The sequence below is a fragment of the Panthera uncia genome (assembly GCF_023721935.1).
Source record: "Panthera uncia isolate 11264 chromosome C1 unlocalized genomic scaffold, Puncia_PCG_1.0 HiC_scaffold_4, whole genome shotgun sequence".
Classification (NCBI taxonomy): Eukaryota; Metazoa; Chordata; class Mammalia; order Carnivora; family Felidae; genus Panthera; species Panthera uncia.
The window spans coordinates 9,744,077-9,763,556 of record NW_026057585.1 but is presented as its reverse complement, the minus strand read 5'-3'; the positions used below and the strand labels follow the sequence as shown (position 1 = coordinate 9,763,556).

Below are 19,480 nucleotides of genomic sequence, written 5' to 3'. Positions count from 1 at the left end.
TGTTTTACATGCGCCTCATGTAATCTTCACAATAATTTGGAGTGGTATAATTGTCTCCACTTTTCAGCCAAAGATGCAGCGGCTCAGAGAGGGTGTCTAATTTGCCCGATGCCACACAGCAGTGTCTAGGACTCTATTTTACTTTCCATCATGGGCGTCCAATAAGATTTGTTGAATGAGTGAATGAACGAACAAGAAACATCCACTGAGCGCAAGTGATCGGTTGTGACCACCCTAGAGCCCCCGCCACTTCGGGCAGCGGACTCTGCTCTCTGCCTCTCCAGTAAAGTACACCCTCTCTTGGAAGTGCTCCCGAGCTCCACCCCCAACTCCGCCCCGCTCTCCAGCCACGCCTCCACCTCGGAGTTCTTTCCGCTCTTCCCAACCGAGTTTTCGCTTGGCACCAGCCGACGCACGGAGAGGGCCTCTCTCCGCCCTGCGATGTGTTGCGGGTTCCATTCCCCTGCCCCTCCCTTCGCCCTCCCTCACTCTCCAAACTTCTTTTTTCCACCCTCTTCAAACTTCACTCATCCGAGTGCCCGCCTCCTTCACTCCCACTAACCAATCGGTGGTCCTCGCTCTCGCCGAGGGTCCGCCCCCTGCCCGCTGGGGGCCAATCCCCGGCGAGGGAGTCGAGGGCCGGGGCTCGTTCCCAAGCGCCCGGCCTGTGACGGCAGCGCGCCGGGCGCCGCGCGGCAGAGGGGGGCGGGGCTCTGGATGAGGGATGGGCGAGGGCGGGGGGAAGGGAAGAGGGAGGCGGAGGAGGTTGCGGCGGGTTTGAAAGCGGCAGTTTCCTGGCAGCTTGGGCAGGCGTTGGTCTCCGCGCTCCAGCTCCGCAGCGGCCACGATCGATCCTGCGACGGGTCTACGCGCGCTTCTGCGCGCCCCCGACGGATTTTTCCCGTTCCGGCTCTTCCCCCTTCACCTCCCCGCCCCCCTGCTCCTGCCTTTCCCGCCGCTCCGCCGCGGAGCCCGGGGGCCAGCCGGCGGCCGTGACCCCGCCCGAAACCCCTCTGGAGCCGCCCGGGGACAGTTCCCCTCTCCTTTCTTCAACCTCGCCCGGGGTGGCCCTCGCGCAGCCCGGCAGCTCCGGGGAGCGCAGCCGGGAGGGGCGTCCAAGGGGCGTCTCGGGGCTGGGAGCAGCCCGGCCCCAGCGGGCTGCGGTCGGGGGGGTGGGGGCGCCGGAGCGGCGAGGCCCCCTCGCCGGGCTGCACGGGCCGCCGGGCCCCCAGGCTGAGAGGGGCCGGAGCGGCGCCCCCGCCGCCCGCGCGGGGTCTCCCCCATGGTGCAGCGGGGTTCGGGATGTCGAAGACGCTGAAGAAGAAGAAGCACTGGCTCAGCAAGGTGCAGGAGTGCGCGGTGTCCTGGGCCGGGCCCCCGGGCGACTTGGGCGCGGAGATCCGGGGCGGCGCGGAGCGCGGCGAGTTCCCCTACCTGGGGCGTCTCCGGGAGGAGCCCGGCGGGGGCACCTGCTGCGTCGTCTCGGGCAAGGCGCCCAGCCCGGGGGATGTGCTGCTGGAGGTGAACGGGACGCCTGTCAGCGGGCTCACCAACCGGGACACCCTGGCTGTCATCCGCCACTTCCGAGAGCCCATCCGTCTCAAGACTGTGAAGCCAGGTACGCCGGCCCTGCCTTTTCTGTTGCGGGGTCTGGGGGGGAAGTCGGGGTGGGCGTCCTGGGAGCGGCAGCCACTCCCCACCGCTTATCGCCCTGGGGAATCTTAGACTCCGTGGTTGCTCCGGACTCGCTGGCGAGGGGGAGGGGCGGCGATGGTGATTCCCGTTTTGCCGATGGGAAAACTGAGCTCTGGCTTGGCCAGGCTGCTCTGCAAGCTGTCATAGATTTAAAACCAGAAGCAATTTGGGTTTCCTAAACCTGTAGCCCCGTCTCCTACCGAGAGTTTTTGACTAGAGGGAAAACCAGCCTTTTCCGTTCTCCTTTGTGAAGAAGGTCCTCCTGATTGTAGCATGTTCTTTGGAACAGTCTTACGCGTTTTCTAATAGGGAAAGAGGCTTTCTACTACTGAGGCACTTGGTGCCGGCGTTACTACCTAGTGTACCTAGGAGGGCTCAGCTGCTTCAGTGTTTCTTCTGCACTAGCAACACCTTGGAGCTGACAGCCTAACTCACTCGGTCCAGGTGGTTTCAGGTGTCTGGGTATCGATGCAGTACAGAATGTGGTATGTGGCCCAGCAGTGTGTTCTTGCGGGGAGCTGTTGAATAGTCTGGGTTTCTAAAGAAGACCTAGGTGCCTCTTTCGAGTCACATCTCTCTTGTAAATCTTTGATTTTACACCGATTTTGTTGACGTGGTGGGTGAGATGGACCCCTGTTGCCCTGGTGTGTTTCATGCGAGTAAAATCTGCTGCCAAGCACATTACGTTTAGGTTTCAAAGCATTGATCAGACTGCGTACAGTGAAACCCGATAGGATGCAATAGTCCTGTATTTGTTATTCACGGCATTGTTCCTTTCGGCATTGGTTAGAACGTGGTTCTGTTTTCTGAGATGCTTGCGGGAGAGAGAGAATTATGATCACAACGTTGTTAGAAATCAAACTAGTTTTGCTGAGCGTGCCCCACTGAATATATAGTGCATCAGAATATAATGGGCTGTTTAATTGTGACTTGGGCTAGAGGAATCAGTCCATCCCTTGACTGCAAAATGCTAGAAAATTCGGGAGAAATTTTTAACATGTTCTCTCCCTCTCCCATTGTTTTTTCTTTCTCAGCAGCTCACTTTGGAAATCTCTCTTTCATAGTCCTTGGGCTTAATGGGAGCTGATGGTTTGTGGTGCAGTAGACGTATGTGAGTATTGTGGGTGTATACACACATACACACACACACACTCACAAGTCCCTGTAATCTTAAATGAAGATTTTCTTCGTGTGATCTACCTCATCATGTTCATTTAAAGCTTATGGTTTATGTAAGGTTTTCTTTTTTATTGTTAATTTGAATAACTTTGGCAGACTTGAAACATTCTGTATAGTTTTGCAAATTCAGAAATTGTTAACTCAAACTTTGAGAGTCATACGTCAAAGGGGGAGGGAAGGTTTTGGGGGCTGTAATGGCTGTAATCTAGGGAGTCAAGCACTGTCTGTAATATGCAAAATACTATATAACACATATTTACTAATCTAGATGTCATTTAGTTCAAATCCCATGAGTCAGGGAATAATGAGAACATCTGCATCATTGCCTTGTGTTTTGTTTTGATTAGTTGGGGCACGAATGAGAGTATAACTGTTATTTTCAAAAATAGTTTAAGATTTAATGGGAGGAAGTTGATGTATCCTCAAATTACTGTGATTCTTTTGTAGACTAGGAGTATTGGTTTGGTCTGCATGCTATATATTTTCTCAACGTTTATATCAAATTTGAGAAAACAAATCAGAATTTAGAGTGTATTCAGTAATACGGATTAGCTGTGTTGGATGAACATCATATGCCCCAGAGCGTAGTTGACAGTTTTACAGTAATAAAATTCTGCCCTCTTGACAACCTCAGGCACTGTCCTACTTCAAATGTTTGGCCAAAAAAGGGGAATAATTTATATTCATGGGTTGAGCATATTTTCTGATCATTAATTATAAAGGTTCTGAACACTACATTTATTTTTTTAAAGATCTGCTCTGCTTCAGTAATTTCTAAAGGATACCACTGTGTGTCATCTGAGTTATTCTTGTTTCTAAGCAAGTTGTAATTTAAAGATTTTAATTTCTCCAAGAATAGTATCCTTAGGTTTCCAATGGGCTCATGTTAAGCATTAGATTAAATGGTTTTCTTGAATGGCTATGCTAAAACAACATTTGTCATAAAATAGCAAGATTTTTGCAGGTTAAGTACAAGATTTCAAAATTAAATTAAAGAAATTAAAGAGCCAAAAGAGGTAATTCCTAGAACCTGGGGTGTGATTAAAACCAGAATAAATACCATCTCCAATGGAGACAAAAATTTTATATTGTTAGGATTAAATTTGAAAAGTATGAAAATACGAAGTGAGGACATTTAAGAAGGAACTTGCTCTGCACGGGTTTTTTTTCCCATTTTATTTAAACTCTGAGAGAGAAATGGATTTTCCAATTTAATAAGGAATTGTAAAGTGTACTTAGCACTGTCTCTTGTCTTACAGAACTGTATTCATAACATACCATTTAGAAACTAGCACAGTACAAGAATAAACTTAACCATTTTTGTGAGATGTAATATTGGTGGGGGATGATCTCACGTTCATTGTCTTCTGACAAAGTCCATGGCAAAAGGATGTGTATGGATCCTTCCGTGTGTGTGTGTGTGTGTGTGTGTGTGTGTGTCTACTATATGCTAAGGGGACCCCAGCCAAAGCCAGCACCAACACCCAGGTGACTTGAGGTTCTTTCTAGCAGTGACCGTCTTTAGCTTTGATTTGGGGCTTACTTTTTTTTTACTTGCAAATTCCATTAAAGATTATAATAAAATAAACTCTTTAAATATGCTTCCTAATCCTAGGCATTTCTTGAAAGAATTAGGGAATTTCTTATTGGAATCTTACTCGTATTTAGTATTCACATAGTTCTTAGTGGTGAGTACGTTTCTGCTTCTAAGATAGTCTTTAGTTTCACCCATTCCTTGGCCCAGCTGGTCACCTGTTTCTTAATTACAGCCCTGTCTTTTTTTTTTTTTTCTTTTTTCCTCTGCAAAGAGAGAAGTTTTCACTTGAATTTGAACTTTGTAGTTTCACAGTAGTAAAGGAAGTTGAACTTTAGACCTATGATGAAATTGTTTCATGATCTAGTCCTGTAAGCAGGATTAGTTTCTTTGAATTTATTTCAGAGCATATTTTTAAGCAATTTCTATTCTGATTAACGATAGAAGTAGTTAGTTTGGTTCTCAATTTCTCCAGACTGTGAATGTACAGATTTTGTGGAATATTCACTTCTTCATATACATTTAAACACCTATTTCAGTGGTTGCGGATTATGTGGCTTTTATTTCAGAGATTAAGGATTGATGTAATAAGTACATGAAATCCTTGTCTACTGCATTATTATGCACACTCTGCTTTCAACTACCTTATGTCTGTTACTGTATCTAGAGAAGAAAATCATGAGGATCAATGTTATTGTTTAAACAAACACTAATTTGAAACATCTTGTTTAATGCCAGTTAATCACAGGTAAAAGTCTTTGCCATTGACTCTTTGAGCATCTGATTTATAGGGGAATTTTGTTAAAATGAGCACATTCCTAGAAATACATTCCCCATTGGTGGGGACACACTACTAGAAGCTTTTAAGTAAGGATGTGTGTGCTATGCCAGTCATCAATCACCCTACCTCCCTTTCTTTTCACTTTTGGATCTTTTTGGTTTTTTGGTTTAGAGGGGATTTTGGGCTTGTGAGTTTTGTTTGGGTGGTTGTCCTATTTGAAGAAGGGGAGAGTGAGAGAAGTTAGAGTTTAATTGCTAGCCTCCTAGGTTTCCAATACAAAAAAAAAATTTTTTTAACAACAGAAACTAGGGAACATAGCATTGAAATTTTGATAAACCTTAAATTGGAAACTTTCCTGTTTTCTCAAATTTTGGTAGCAATTTTTTTGGGTCTAAAATTGGTCACAAGTAATTGAAGTAACTTCAGGTTCTGGACTCTTCATTGACACCTTTGATTCATGTGAATAATGAGCTTTTGCCATAGGCGCAGAAGAAACACTTAATATTTGGCCCCTTTCAGTTTTCAGATCATTTTTATTTCATTCAGCTTAATGCTAAAACTGATTTTTGTAGAACGGAACTGTGTTCCTGGGGAATAGAAATTGTTTTTCCTCTGAGATCCTGGGATGTGTTTTATAAAACCTCTTAATATAAGAGACAAATTTCAGTGTGTGTGTGTGTGTGTGTGTGTGTCCTGGTCTCTAATTTATGTAAGTTGATGATAAATCTGCATTTGCTCTAGTATCTGACTTACAAAGTCAGTGCATACCCTTCTCAGGTGAATAGTTTCATAAAATATCTTTACTATATAACCCCTAAGTGCTTTATAAATTTTGTGAGCGCTTAGGGGTTTGGGGAGTATGTTGTAGGAGAATTTCATTTTTATGAGCCACTTCAGTATTTGGTACCAATTTCAAACTCTGCCAGTTTCCACGTCAATTTTCAGTTGTTTGTAATTTGATAAAGGATACGTGTTTTGGTATGGAAGACTAGAATGGTGACTCCTTTAATTAATTAGTCAGTTTTGGTTCTCTTCTGAACTTTCAAGCAATAATTTCCTTGTAATACTGCATTTTGGCATAGAGGGGAAAAAATGCCCTTTATTTAAAACTGCTCCTGAGGGTAAAGTTTTCAGTGGCTCGGCGGCTAGTATTGTGAGAGACGTGTTTGTGGGGAAGAGTTGCTCTTTTTTTCCTTGAACAAATACTATTCAGAATGTTTCCCTGGAAAGGTGCTTATTTTACTTTATAAAGAGAAAACAAAAGATCAATTACTGGCACACATTCATTCCCTCAACAGACATTACCCCACGTGAACCAGGGCTGGTGATATAAAAATATGAAATATAAAAGTGAATCAGAAATGGCCTCTGTCTTCCGAGAAGCTCACACTTTTATGGGAGCTTAAGATTTCACTGGTAAGGACTCTCTGTAGTAAGGGTTTTCCCTTTTCCACTTTTCCCCTAGTACCTAAATAAAACTCTTTAGGTAAGTTTGAGTATGAATTTTGGTGGAAGCTACACTAATGGGTTGCCAAGCACACTTCTAAAAAGTGGTGCGGGTTTACATGTTAGAATTTGGGCTCTCAAGTCATTCCAAAAAGAGGGAAATAAAATATAGACACAATTACCTTTCGAAAAGCCCTTAGTTAAATTGCTTCCAAAATATACTGTATCTATGTTTTATTTACAGCGTATTTTATACACTGTATTGTGCCATTTGTAGGCTAGGTACTATATGTCTTGTTTCCACTTACACTGAAACCAGTTGCTGTGTTTTGGTTGAGCACCAGATGAAATAGTTTGCTCGCATTCAAGAGTTGTTTTGTTGTGTTGTGTTTCTTTTTTTTTTTTTTTTTAACGTTTATTTATTTTTGAGACAGAGAGAGACAGAGCATGAACAGGGGAGGGGCAGAGAGAGAGGGAGACACAGAATTGGAAGCAGGTTCCAGGCTCTGAGCCATCAGCCCAGAGCCTGACTCGGGGCTTGAACTCACAGACCGTGAGATCATGACCTGAGCTGAAGTCAGACGCTTAACTGACTGAGCCACCCAGGCGCCCCTGTTGTGTTGTGTTTCTTTAAATAAAACCTATTTCTGGCACGCCTGGGTGGCTCAGTTGGTTAAGCATCTGACTTCAGCTCAGGTCATGCATGATCTCACAGTTTGTGAGTTCTAGCCCGCATATGGTTCTGTGCTGACAGCTCAGAGCCTGGAGCCTGCTTCGGATTCTGTCTCCCTCTCTCTCTTCTCTTCCTCTGCTCATGCTCTGCCTCTGTCTCTCTCTCCTTCAAAAATAAATAAACAGTAAAAAAAAAAAATTAAAAATAACAACACCTATTTCTTAATTTTAAGAAATTATCCCCATCTGGGTGTGCATAGTGAATTTGTAGGAGTTAAATGTGTACATGTTAAATGTGAAAGAACATTTCCTTTTTGTGGCTTGTTAGGGTCTTTGCCACCTGCTCTTATTTTCTGCCTTTGCTACCTGGGGAGAGAATTGTAAAGAATTTTGAACTTGCCCTGGCTTTGAAAGATGGATATATTTTCGTTGAGTGCAATTAGTATCCTTTTAGTAGTATGTAAGAAGCAGAAGAGAAAAACATGGGGCAAGAATATTCAATACAGATAGGTCTACAGTATAGTCTATCTCAATAGTGTGCGAGTATGTGTATAAAACCTTACTTTGTATAAATGCACAAAAACGGCATTATAGAATAATTGGAAAATGGAGAATCATACTAATTGTTTAAGTATGTAGGTAGTTCTAATATGAATCTTCTTATAAGGTGTTTTTTTTTTTTTAATTGGAGCTTGAAATGTTTTTCTTGTAGAATAATGTTGGTAAAGTGCTTAATGCTATTTCTACCTTCAGCCTTATTCAACTCATAATGTAATGAGTATTTTTATTTAACCCATAATGTAGCTGAAATATTACCAGTAGTACTGTGCTTTATGGTAATAGGCTTTCTTGTGTTACCTTGGAAGCCTAGCCGATTTTATAGGAAAATGCAATTTCCTGGTCTAGTAAAAAGGGAACTGGAAATAGATTTCCACCTTAACTCCCCCTTCTCTTTTGTTACAGTTCCGATGCATCTGCATTGCAGTGGTTCCCAGGAGCAATTCTGCCTCCCTCCCCGCTAATTTCAGTCATCCCATGGTGGGGATGCTTGGACTGCATTTTGCTGGGGAGCCACCTGAGTGCCCCAAACTTTTTTGTAATAATGTATTTGCGGTTCAGGGCTTTTAAAGTATTATGGAATGCAAATTGGAAGGAAATTTTGCTTCAGATTTATTGAAATGAGCATCTATTCTATTTGGAGGCTGTCCCTCTTGTTTTGGGCATGCATTATGAACAGTAACTGACTTACTTAATTAAAACTTTCTAGCATCTTTGGCTCTTTGCTTTTTCATTGTGGAGATAATTTTAAACACATAATTATTTTTCTTGCTTTCAGGAAGTTTGTGAGAGGGTACCCTGTTTGTCATTGTTGTTCTGATTAGGAATTACACGTGACTATGAAAAAGTGGGATTTTACTGCACATGATGGACATTTCACAGAAATAGTTTGATGGAATGAAAATACTCTGAAAGGGAGGGAAAAAAGAAGCATTTACTAGTAAATGCTTTATTTCTGACCTTGGTCAAATAGAATTAAGTGAAATTGGCATTTTTTTCCTCTAATAAAATAATTTTTAAAAATCCCCTTTAATGGAGTAGCCTTGGAGATCTGTTACTCTTTGGATATGGTTATCCAGTTTGCAACAGGTATCCGGTAATAGGTAGGTCAGATCTCATCAGGAAGGGAAAAAAAAATCCTAATTCACATGTCAATTTCTGTGTTTGTAAGGATTCTTTAGCAAGTGACAGAAACTACTGAGGTTAATTTAGGCTAAGAAATTTATTGGCTTACATACATGAAAATGCATGCCTACGGCTAGCTATAACAGCTAAATTCATGCTCTCAAGTGATGGTCGTTGGGACTATTACTTGGCTCTTTTCCTCTGCGTTGGCTTCTTTTTCAACTCAGATCTCTGTGTAGCAAGAGAGGTGGTTCTGAATCCCCAAGTCACACAGAGTCCTTAAAGCTTCTCATCTTTGTTCTGGAATCCAGTAACAAATCTCATGCAGGGACTTTGTGCCCATCCCTTGGACCAGTTGTGGAGAGAGGGCAGCATGGTACCCTGATTGGTCAGGCCTGTGTGAGATGTCTACTGCTGCAGCTGGGAATAGAAAGCACAGTGTGATTAATAGCTGTTCTAGAACCCCAGGAGATAAGGGATGGATAGTTCCTCAAAAGACGGGATGCTGGCCTCTTTTAAAAGATTTAATCTCTCCTACTTTGAAACCAACAGCAGTACCCAGTTGTCATCAAGCTATCGTTTTTTAAAAACCAGATAGACTCTAGACCCAAACTGAGGCACTCCTTTTACTCAAATAGTTTATTTAAATATTACAATTTTTGAAGTTTTTGATTTAAAAGTTGCTTTTATCTAAATGGTCTTTAAGAGTTCAACATCCTAATTTAAAAAAATTTTTTAAGTTTATTTTTGAGAGAGAGAGAGAGAGAGAGAGAGAGAGAATCTGAAACAGGCTCCAGGCTCTGTGCTGTCAGCACAGAGCCCAACACCAGGCTCGAACCCACAAACCATGGGATCATGACCTGAGCCGAAGTTGGAGGCTCAACAGACTGAACCACCCAAGTGCCTCAACGTCTCATTTTTTTTAAAAGTACTGGTTGTAGTTTTTCGTTTTTCTTTTTTCTTTTTTCTTTTTCTTTTTTTTTTTTTTTCTGTGTAACATCAAGATTCTTTGAACAGTGCTGCTTGTTCTTAGGTGGATGGGATACTTTGGAGGATCATTTAATTATTTTTGGCAGTGAGAAAATGATTATTTTTTTTATAATCTTTTTAAAAATTTTTTTTTAACGTTTATTTATTTTTGAGACAGAGAGAGACAGAGCATGAACAGAGGAAGGGCAGAGAGAGAGGGTGACACAGAATCAGAAGCAGGCTCCAGGCTCTGAGCCATCAGCCCAGAGCCCGACGCGGGGCTCGAACTCACAGACCGCGAGATCGTGACCTGAGCTGAAGTCGGACACTTAACCGACTGAGCCATCCAGGCACCCCGAGAAAATGATTATTAATCTAGTTAATGGAATTTTTAAAGATTATTGTACCATTTGAACATGAAATTCTAAAATAATTGCTTTCCAGGATATTTTCCTTTTAAGACAATGGTCTTCTTAAATATAAATTTAAGGATGCATTTTTATTGTATTTCTAAGCGTTTCCTAACAATACCTTTCAACCATGATTTCAAAGAAGTCAAACATAATGAGCCTACTACTTCACTGACTCTTTGAAACACTCTTACACTTAAGCGTGTACTGTGGTATCTGTTTAATCGCCTAAAAAGTTACTTGGAGACATTGTAGGATAAAATCAAACTACCTTTGTTTTTTTCCAACCTCCACTGGGGGTATTTGGAGTGGAAGCTGAAAATTGGAAGAGGGGTGGATAATCCGAATATCTTTGCACGCTATTTTTACCTTCTTGATTACCATATAAATATCTTCAACTTGGTACCATAAAAATAATGTTAATATCAACCTTCAGTTGCCATGAACAGTAGGAGTTTTGCAGTTTGGCTCATTGTGGTCTGGTAGTTTGTATCTTTAGTGAATGTTGAACATTGCCAAATTAATGGTAAATATTCTGTACATCAAAACCAGCATTCACGGAATTGGGTGTGATTTATCAAGAATCATAGCATGATTTTGTATTTTCAGATTAGTTTATGTCCATCTTGGGACATCTTTAGACCGTATTTGGAAAATCGCTGCTTCTACTGCAGAAGTCTATTACCAGAGTTCAGTATTAATCCCATATATTGATTGATTAAGCCATGGAATCTGTTAAAATAATACAATTTCCTTACTTCTGCTCACAGAACTGTATCTTAACCCATCTCTGTAGCTTTGGGCAAAAGAACATTTTGTTAAAATATTATTAATTTTAGCTACGGATACTTTTCACTAGTTTCAGTGTTTTAAGTTGGAATGTCCACACTCCTTAAAAATTTAGTTTCCTTTTAATAGAGTTAGAATTGCTAACTAGAGCTATCTCATAGTGAAATGCTGGTGAATGAAATGACCCATCAGCCTTCCTTTGGTGGCACCTCTAGGGTGACAACCTTGCCCTGGGTCTAATAGGAATATTCTGACTTGGGGACTTGTTGCAAGAATGCTAGCTGCCGAGTACTGAGTAACAGTCGTATGTCCGTGCATTATACACCCACCTCATCGGGTTTATAAGGTTGTGTGTGTTGGCATACGTATATTCCTGGAAAGAACTTTGTGTGTTGTCATTCTCTATGAGTCAGGTGTTATCCTCTCTCTTTTACATGTGAGAAAGCTAAGGTGCAGAAAGATGAACACACTGAAGGTCTCAGACTCACGAGGAGGACTGTGAACTGAAGTAACTTTTTTTTTTAAACTTTTTTTAATGTTCATTTATTTTTGAGAAAGACACAGTGAGTGGGGGAGGGGCAGAGAGAGAGGGAGACACAGAATCGGAAGCAGGCTCCAGGCTCCGAGCTGTCAGCGCAGAACCTGACACGGGGCTTGAACCCACGAACCGTGAAATCATGACCTGAGCTGAAGTCGGACGCTTAACCGACTGAGCCACCCAGGCGCCCCTGACCTGAAGCAGCTTTGAGTCTTCCCTCTTCACTTTCCAGATAGAAAATTATTTCATTGTGTCTGGAGAATCTGCCGTACTTCCTTTTTCTCTATTAAAAGGAAAAACCCCCACGATTTTGAATTGTTCGAGTGGGTGTTAAATTCAGTAAAACATTGGGCAAGTACTTAAAATAAAAGCTTCGTTGCTTCTGTTTCTAAACAAAGTTTGTGGCAGTGCAGTTTAATCCGTATAGCCAAACTGCGTGATGAAGTAGTTATTCCCAAGAGTTACCAATCAGACAGAAAGTTAGCATTAATTCTTGCTACTGTTGTAAGATACTGTTCTCAGCAGTTCTATGTAAAGGCCTGGATACTCTTAGCATAAATATACTTGTGAAAATTGTATACCTGATGCTGCAAATAATACCTTGTTCTCATGTTTCGTGTCCACTCACTCTGTAATTCACTCACCAGGAAGGTGTTTGTTAACACACGCATCTTGAGCCAGGTGGCCTAAAAAATGCTCTGATGAATGTACACCTGAATAAATTTTGGAACTCGGGATTTTTTTTATAAACATGCAGACTCTGTTCAAAGCATACTTTGCTTTTAAATAAAATTCAGCTAAGCTAGATAGAAGAATAACTCATTGTATTCAAGTAGATCTCTCTGCTTCCAGGCTTCAGGAACTACACGCTAAGGTGGTTCCATTGAAGAGGCAGTGAAAGCAGGTCGTGAAGTATTGGCACCTCTTGTTCTTTAAGTGTTTGTGCTGTTATGTTTTCTATTTGGGCTTAAAGTCAGCCATTCAGCTGGAAGGAACCATAGCAATCCAACTAATACCCTTAGTCTACAGGTAAATAAATTGAGGCTTAGCAATGGCACATAACTCTGCTCAAGAGTCGTAGCGCAAAGCTGGCAGAGCAGGGACTAGAACTCGGGTTGCTTTTATTTTGGCTTCTGGCAGAAGCATTTCTGTAGGAAAGTTTAGCGAAGTTGGTGGGGGAGAAAAAAAGAAGTAACCTGTTAAACATCTTCTGTCTCTTTATGAGATCTGCCTGATTTTGGAATTAATCAGGCCAGACTCGGTCTGTCATGCCATCAGCATGCAACGAGTGTTGTTGTGGTACACAAGGAGCTGGAGCACAAGAAAGAATTTTAATCGTTATATATAATGTCACAGTTTTCCAGGGCATTTGTAGCCTTACGTAACGCAGTAGTCTGTGGTTAAGATCTACATAGCCAGACAATTGTTGGCTGGTGTAACAGCTGTATGTGTGAGTATTGGTTCTTGTTAGTTGTTTTTAGCTTTGAAAAATTATTTCTCCTCTCAGAAAGATCCTCCACAAGGCTTTCATTGGAGTCCTTCTGAATGGGCGCCCTGTATGGCAGACTCGGGTTTCTCTTCTTGCTTGCCCTTCTCGGTGGGGTGATAGTACAAGTCCGAGTTAGAGCCGGCTCCATTCTGTTTTTTTCCCTTGGCCTGACAAGGGGATGCAGTGGAGGAAAATGAGTTCTTAGGCTCGGGACTGCTCAGGGATGTGGTAGAGGAACCGTCAGGGGCACTTCTGGCTCAGGATCCTTGAGCTTGCCTGGCTGGGATGATGGTTGACGTGACTGAGATGCTCCTGCTGAGTACAGGACAAGTAGATGTCTCGGCCCACAGAGACCTGGCCCAACAGAGAAAATACCCACCTGGGTGCGACAACACTGAAGAAGGGCGTCTGGGTGGCAGCGGTGGGGAGACTGTCTTTATTAGGTGTGACTTATGGGAATGGTGGCATCTTGCTTGGGCCCTTGGTGTGTCTGTGAAAGAATAGCATGGGTACCTGCTGTCAACCTACCATATATTCTTGCAGTATTGGCCGGGGTAAAGTGCAGGAAACAGAAAAGGATGCAATACAGGGAATTAGTTGCTTAGGGAATCTTTGAAAGGGCTAGAGAGCTGGGCTCAGGCCAGGAATCTGGGAGCGACTTCTAGGACACCTTGGAACAACCTGCCATGGGAGCTGTCCCGTCTGCCACTGTCAGGAAGGTGGCAATCAGGAGGCTGCCACTGCGACTAAGGCAAGAGAAACCACTGCCTTTGTGATGAAGGGGACCATAGCAGCCACTGCTGTTGCCATCATAGCTGCTTGAAGTCTGGAATGTGGTGTCTGGCCGGTGCCGTGGCAACTTCTTGATGCCCCTGAGCTGTTGACTAGAGGCTCCCCAATACCCTTGAAGCTGGAGCCTGGACGCTGATACGCCTGTGACCTTCTTTGCTAGCTGAAGACCGCTAAAAGCCACAGGCTGGTGGAGCTCTGCCTTGCTTCTGCCATCTGTGTTTTGTGTCCTACGTCTTCATGGTGGAACCAAATTTTCATTCCGAATACTAGTCGTAAAGGAACCTGGAAAATAACAGTTTTTCGTTTTCCAGCCTCTGCATTTCAGGAAGGCATACTATAAGCACGTGAATGCTGCATGCCAGCTGATGATCCCCACACATCTTTTTAAAGATCGGATTTAAATACACTTTAACCCTTTCCTGATAACTCATTGTCATTTCTGCGAGCTCCTCTTTTTGAAATGGCCTTCGTTGGAATGATCACAGGGCCGATGGATTTTAACATCTCTGTCTTTGTACTAGCTCACGTCTGTCCCGCCTCCTGCCCCTGCTGCTTGAGATATCTGTGTTTTATATCACTTGATCTCCACCTCCCCTACAAGCCGTAGGCATCCAGGGCAGGGAGAGCACCTCAAATGAAGCAACAGATTCATAGGCTGGTCAGCAACCTGTGATTTCCGTGGCCTAGAAAGATGAATGGAGCCAGTGAGAATCTTTCCTGGGGATGTGAACTCAGACAGAAAGGAAAGAATTTCCAGTTAGGAGTAGGGATTTCAGCTGAGGGGTTTTGCAGTGGTGCAGTGGAGTTGACCGTACTCTTTTGCAAGACTGATGGTTAAATTTTCAGGAATTGTGTGAGTGAGTTGTCCAGGACAGCTATTTAACAACATTAAGTTGCATAAATTTACAGTTAAGCAAATTATGTTAAAAACAAAGGTATTTAATACTCAAAACTAACGATTTCCTTATTCTCAGCTTTATTGAAGTATAATTGACAAAATTGTAATATATTTAAAGCATACAATGTGAGGATTTGATATACATGCACGTTGTGAAAGGACCCCCACAATTGAATGAACATTTCCGCCCTTCACATATTTACTGTCTTTATTTTGATGAAAACACTTAAGTTAGTAAATTTCAGTTATGCAGTATAGAATTATCCACTTAATCATCATGTTATACATTCGGTTGTAACATGACTAAGGTCTGAGAAGCTAAAGTTTGCACTGTTTGCCAACCTCTCCCCTTTTCCTGTATCCCAGCCCCTGGCAACCACCACTCCACTGTTTCTATGAGAAGATTGACTCCTTTTTCTTTTTTTCTTTTTCTTTTTCTTTTTTCTTTCTTCCTTCCTTTTCTTCTCCCCCGCTCTGCTCCCCCTCTTCTCCCTTGACTCCACGCCCTATTTTATTTTAATACATTTTACTACCATCTGTGCTCTTGGGTTTCTTCACATTTATTATCTCTGAGTGGTGGAAATGCTATATAATAGTATGGGGAGGGAGAGTCAAGGTTGGAAAGGCCATGCTAAACCATGTACCAACTAATGTTATGGGAGAAGAAAGTATGAGTGAGCAGAAGAAATGATGCATGCTGTGGGGCTGAGGGGTGTTCACAGTAGACCACAGGAGGGAAGGACCACAAACTCTACTTCCCAAGGTCCAGGATCACTCTGGAGTCATCCTACGGCTCTAACCTCCAGGAGGTGCAGCCCTACCTATTTTATTCCCTGTTCTTGGAATTGTGTGAAATTTTGAATTCCTCTGTGTTATCAACCTTAATAGAACACTTTGGAATTTTATGGTATTTTATTTATTTATGATTATGTGCCTTTTCTCATGAAGAGGAGACCGTGTGTTGAAAGTTTGGGTTCAGGTTTTGTGGGATGAAGATTGAGGTAAAGAAGGTCAAGAGGGGCAGGAGCAGTGTGATGTGTGGTTATTTCCGGAGAGGAGCATTTGTACCTTGTAGTTTTTGGTCCACATCCCTGCCCCAGGTACATTTCGTATTAGAAGATTGAAATCTCCACTGAGGGATGGCTACTGTAAATGTATATATTTCACTCTGTGGCGTTTTTCATGTGTAAACCGTGCACAGACTGGTAGAGTTACTTGTACACGGAGTAGCATGTTACTGTGTAAATGCCCTAAGCCTCAAAGGCTAGAGAGAGTCTTGGGGCACAGGTGGTCTCTCTGGCTTCTCTTGTTGCTCACTGCCTCAGCCTCCTCGGCTGCCTTTGATCAGCTGCTCCCTCTCTGCTCATCTCTCCAGTTTTGTTTTCTCTGTACTCTGATTGCTTCTCCCATGCGTCTCTGCTTTCCAAAGAAAAAACTGACCTTGGAGAGATCCTGCCCGCCAATCGCAGCGTGCCTTCACTTCCCCACGTGGGTTGTCCGATCTCAGGGGGTCAGGTGGAAACCTAGGGTGGCCTTCATCTATTTTCTTTTATGTTTGTCCTTGCCTAGATAGTCGGGAGCTGCCCTGTACCCCCAGAACATGTGCGTGTTATGTTTTTTCTATTTCTGGAGTTGGAAGTATTCCAGAAACCTGGTCTCTAGGTAATATTTTATTTGATGTCCTTGTTTTAGAGGTTCAAACTGGACTGCACATAGTAAACAAACCCTGTCTTTTAAAAAGTCATCTTAAAAAAACAGTGATTGGACGGGCACCTACCTGGGTGGCTCTGTTGCTTGAGTGTCTGACTTCAGCTCAGGTCATGATCTGACAGTTGGTGGTTCAGAGCCTGGGGCCTGCTTCAGATTCTGTATCTCCCTCTCTCTCTCTGCCCCTCCTCCACTCAATACTCTCTCTCTCTCTCTCTCTCTCTCTCTCTCTCAAAAGTAAACATTAAAAAAAGTAGTGATTGGAAATGGATCTTTGAAAGGCCAATAGATAATCTCTTAAGATCATTTCTTACTCATTGAAAGCATAAAAAGTTGCCTAACTATGGCAGTTAGTCTGCTGTTGAAATTCTTGTTAGCATTCTATCCCTTTATCGGTATTAAGGAACTTCTTACTATAAGTAAACAATATAGAAATATTTTATCATCCCCCCAAAATAGTAAACGGGAATAGGTATAATTTGTCTTATTACCTGCAGTTTGCAAACTTTTCACCTCCTAAGATACTACTTTTTCTCTATCACTGGCACTGGTGGTGATTAGAGAACATCTATGCAAACAATATTAAAAGCTCACAGCTCAGGGGCCCTGGGTGGCTCAGTCGGTTAAGTGTCTGACTTCAGCTCAGGTCATGATCCCGTGGTCCTCCAGTCCGAGCCCTGCATCAGTCTCTGTGCTGACAGCTCAGAGCCTGGAGCCTGCTTCGGTTTCCGTGTCTCCCTCTCTCTCTGCCCCTTCTCCCCCGCTCGCACTGTGTCTCTCTCTGCCTCAAAAATAAATACACGTTAAAAGAAAAAAAAGTTCACAGCTCTTCTGTGGCCATTTTCTAACCTTGGGGGCCTGAGTACTTGAGGTGATAAGGTCAGAATTTCTTCTTTGTGCTTTTATGGAGTCCCTCTCTTTAAACAATGGTGCGGCCTTGCTGAGCTGTTAATTGGCTTCCTGCTCATAACAATAATTTCTGAAAGAACAGTTGTGTTAGTGTGTGTGTGGTAAGTGGTCCTCACATACCACTTAGCCAAACCTTTCTTGTCCTGATTTTTCACCTCAAGCTGCTCTAGGAAGCTTTTCACTAGGGGGAACAAGAGTATCTCCATTTCTATTGTCCTTGTTGTCTATTGGTTTTTAAAAATAATGGAACTAAATAGAAACACAGGGCTTGGTGCATGTAGCTTTACTTTACACACCACAGTTTAGGGCCAGTTGTCTTTTTTTTAGGTTCCTAGAGGTGAAATTACAACCTCCAGACCATCTTTTGGCCAAATCCAAACAGATTTTTAGTAAAGTTTGATGGAATTTTACATAAAACTGTGGCCAAAGCACAGTTGAGTTGTAGGACTTTAAAATGTGGGCTTGGAATCAATCTGTGGTGGGATCTCAGTTCTACCACTTATCATCTGTTACCTTGGACAGATTACTTAGAAGCCTCAGACTTCATCTGTAAAGTGAATATAATCCTGCATATCTCATAATGTTGAAAAATATTGTGTTAGATGCAATTGGGCAGGATGTTTTTCCCTACTGTTTTAAAATGGCCCAGAAAAATCATTATTATTATTTTATTCATGACCCTTGTTTGTAACAGGTTTAGAATGTTTACTGTTTTAAATCACTGACCTAATTACATTTCTCATAATTATAATGCTGTTAATTCAACCATAGAGATAACTAGGAGTTATCCTGGAGAACTGGGACCAGTAATGAATATGGCTTTTCTTATTAAGTATCAAAATTCAGAAATATACGTGGGTCTGCCTTAAAGATAAATAATACCTTCATGAGCTGAAAACTGCAACTTTAGGTAATAATGCAATGTATACCTAGGTTGGAATTGTGTGCCCCCAAAATGTATGTTGAAGTCCTACCTCCAGGACTGCAGTTTAGAAGTACGGTCATCGCAGACATAATTAGTTAAGATGAAGTCCTCCTGGGGCGCCTGGGTGTCTCAGTCGGTTAAGCATCCGATTTCGGCTCAGGTCATGATCTCACGGTTCGTGAGTTCAAGCCCCATGTTGGGCTCTGTGCTGACAGCTGAGAGCCTGGAGCCTGATTCAGATTCTGTGTCTCCCTCTCTTCGCCCCTCCCCCATCCAAGCATCCGTGCATGTGCACACTTTCTCTCTCTCTCTCTCTCAGATAAATAAAACACTAAAGAAAAAGTGAAGTCCTCTTGAGTAGGGTAGGGTGGGTTCTTCAGAGAAGAGACACCTGAGGGGGAGGATGCTGCCCGACCACGAGACTGTGGAGGCAGCGCTTTGAAGGGCTGCACCTGCCGGCCAGGGCCACTAAAGATTGAGAGCTACCCCCAGAAGCTAAAAGAGACAGAGACTCCACCCAGGATCTTGGAGAGACTGTGGCCCTGATGGGACCTTGTCTGTGGACTTCTAGCCTCCAGAGCTGTGAGAGAATAGATTTCCATTGTTTTGAGCCACCTAATTTGTGGTACTTCGTTACAGTAGCTTTAGGAAACTACTCTACCATTTTATAATGATAAATATATCCCTGCTATTTAAGAGACATTTCTGTATGGAAAAAAGAGAAACATCTCAGTGCAGTGGAATTACCACCTTCTTTAGAACCTCTTACATTGTGGATTAATATGCTAGGTGTAATCAAATATATTTTTTATTTCAGCAATTAATATGATTGATAACAAAAGCTAATTACTGTATAAATTCTCTCAGGCTGAAGGACTACAACATTGTAGAGTAGGCGATAAGTCACTTCCTTACATGGGTTTCCTTAGTCATGTTCCCCACCTTTGCCTTCGTGTGTACCATTCTGAGGGCAAGTGAACTAGTACCACAGTCAAATGTAAGAGCATAATAATATTATGTTTTCATTTGGCAGAAATTTACTGAACATCTGCTAAGTGCTTGAC

At 42.7% G+C, this 19,480-nt stretch overlaps 1 protein-coding gene across 2 annotated transcripts in view; it reads left to right on the top strand.

The window, feature by feature from the left end:
• The first annotated feature begins 777 nt into the window (after positions 1–777).
• MAGI3 (membrane associated guanylate kinase, WW and PDZ domain containing 3) overlaps positions 778–19,480 on the top strand; it is a 243,769-nt gene continuing 225,066 nt past the window's right edge. Inside the window, exon 1 of one of the 2 annotated variants that reach the window (XM_049618390.1) lies at positions 778–1,618. In XM_049618390.1, the coding sequence (XP_049474347.1) occupies positions 1,303–1,618 (316 nt within the window). In that variant the 5' untranslated portion in view covers positions 778–1,302. The remainder of the gene's footprint in view (positions 1,619–19,480) is intronic. The other variant, XM_049618389.1, reaches the window with a different exon arrangement.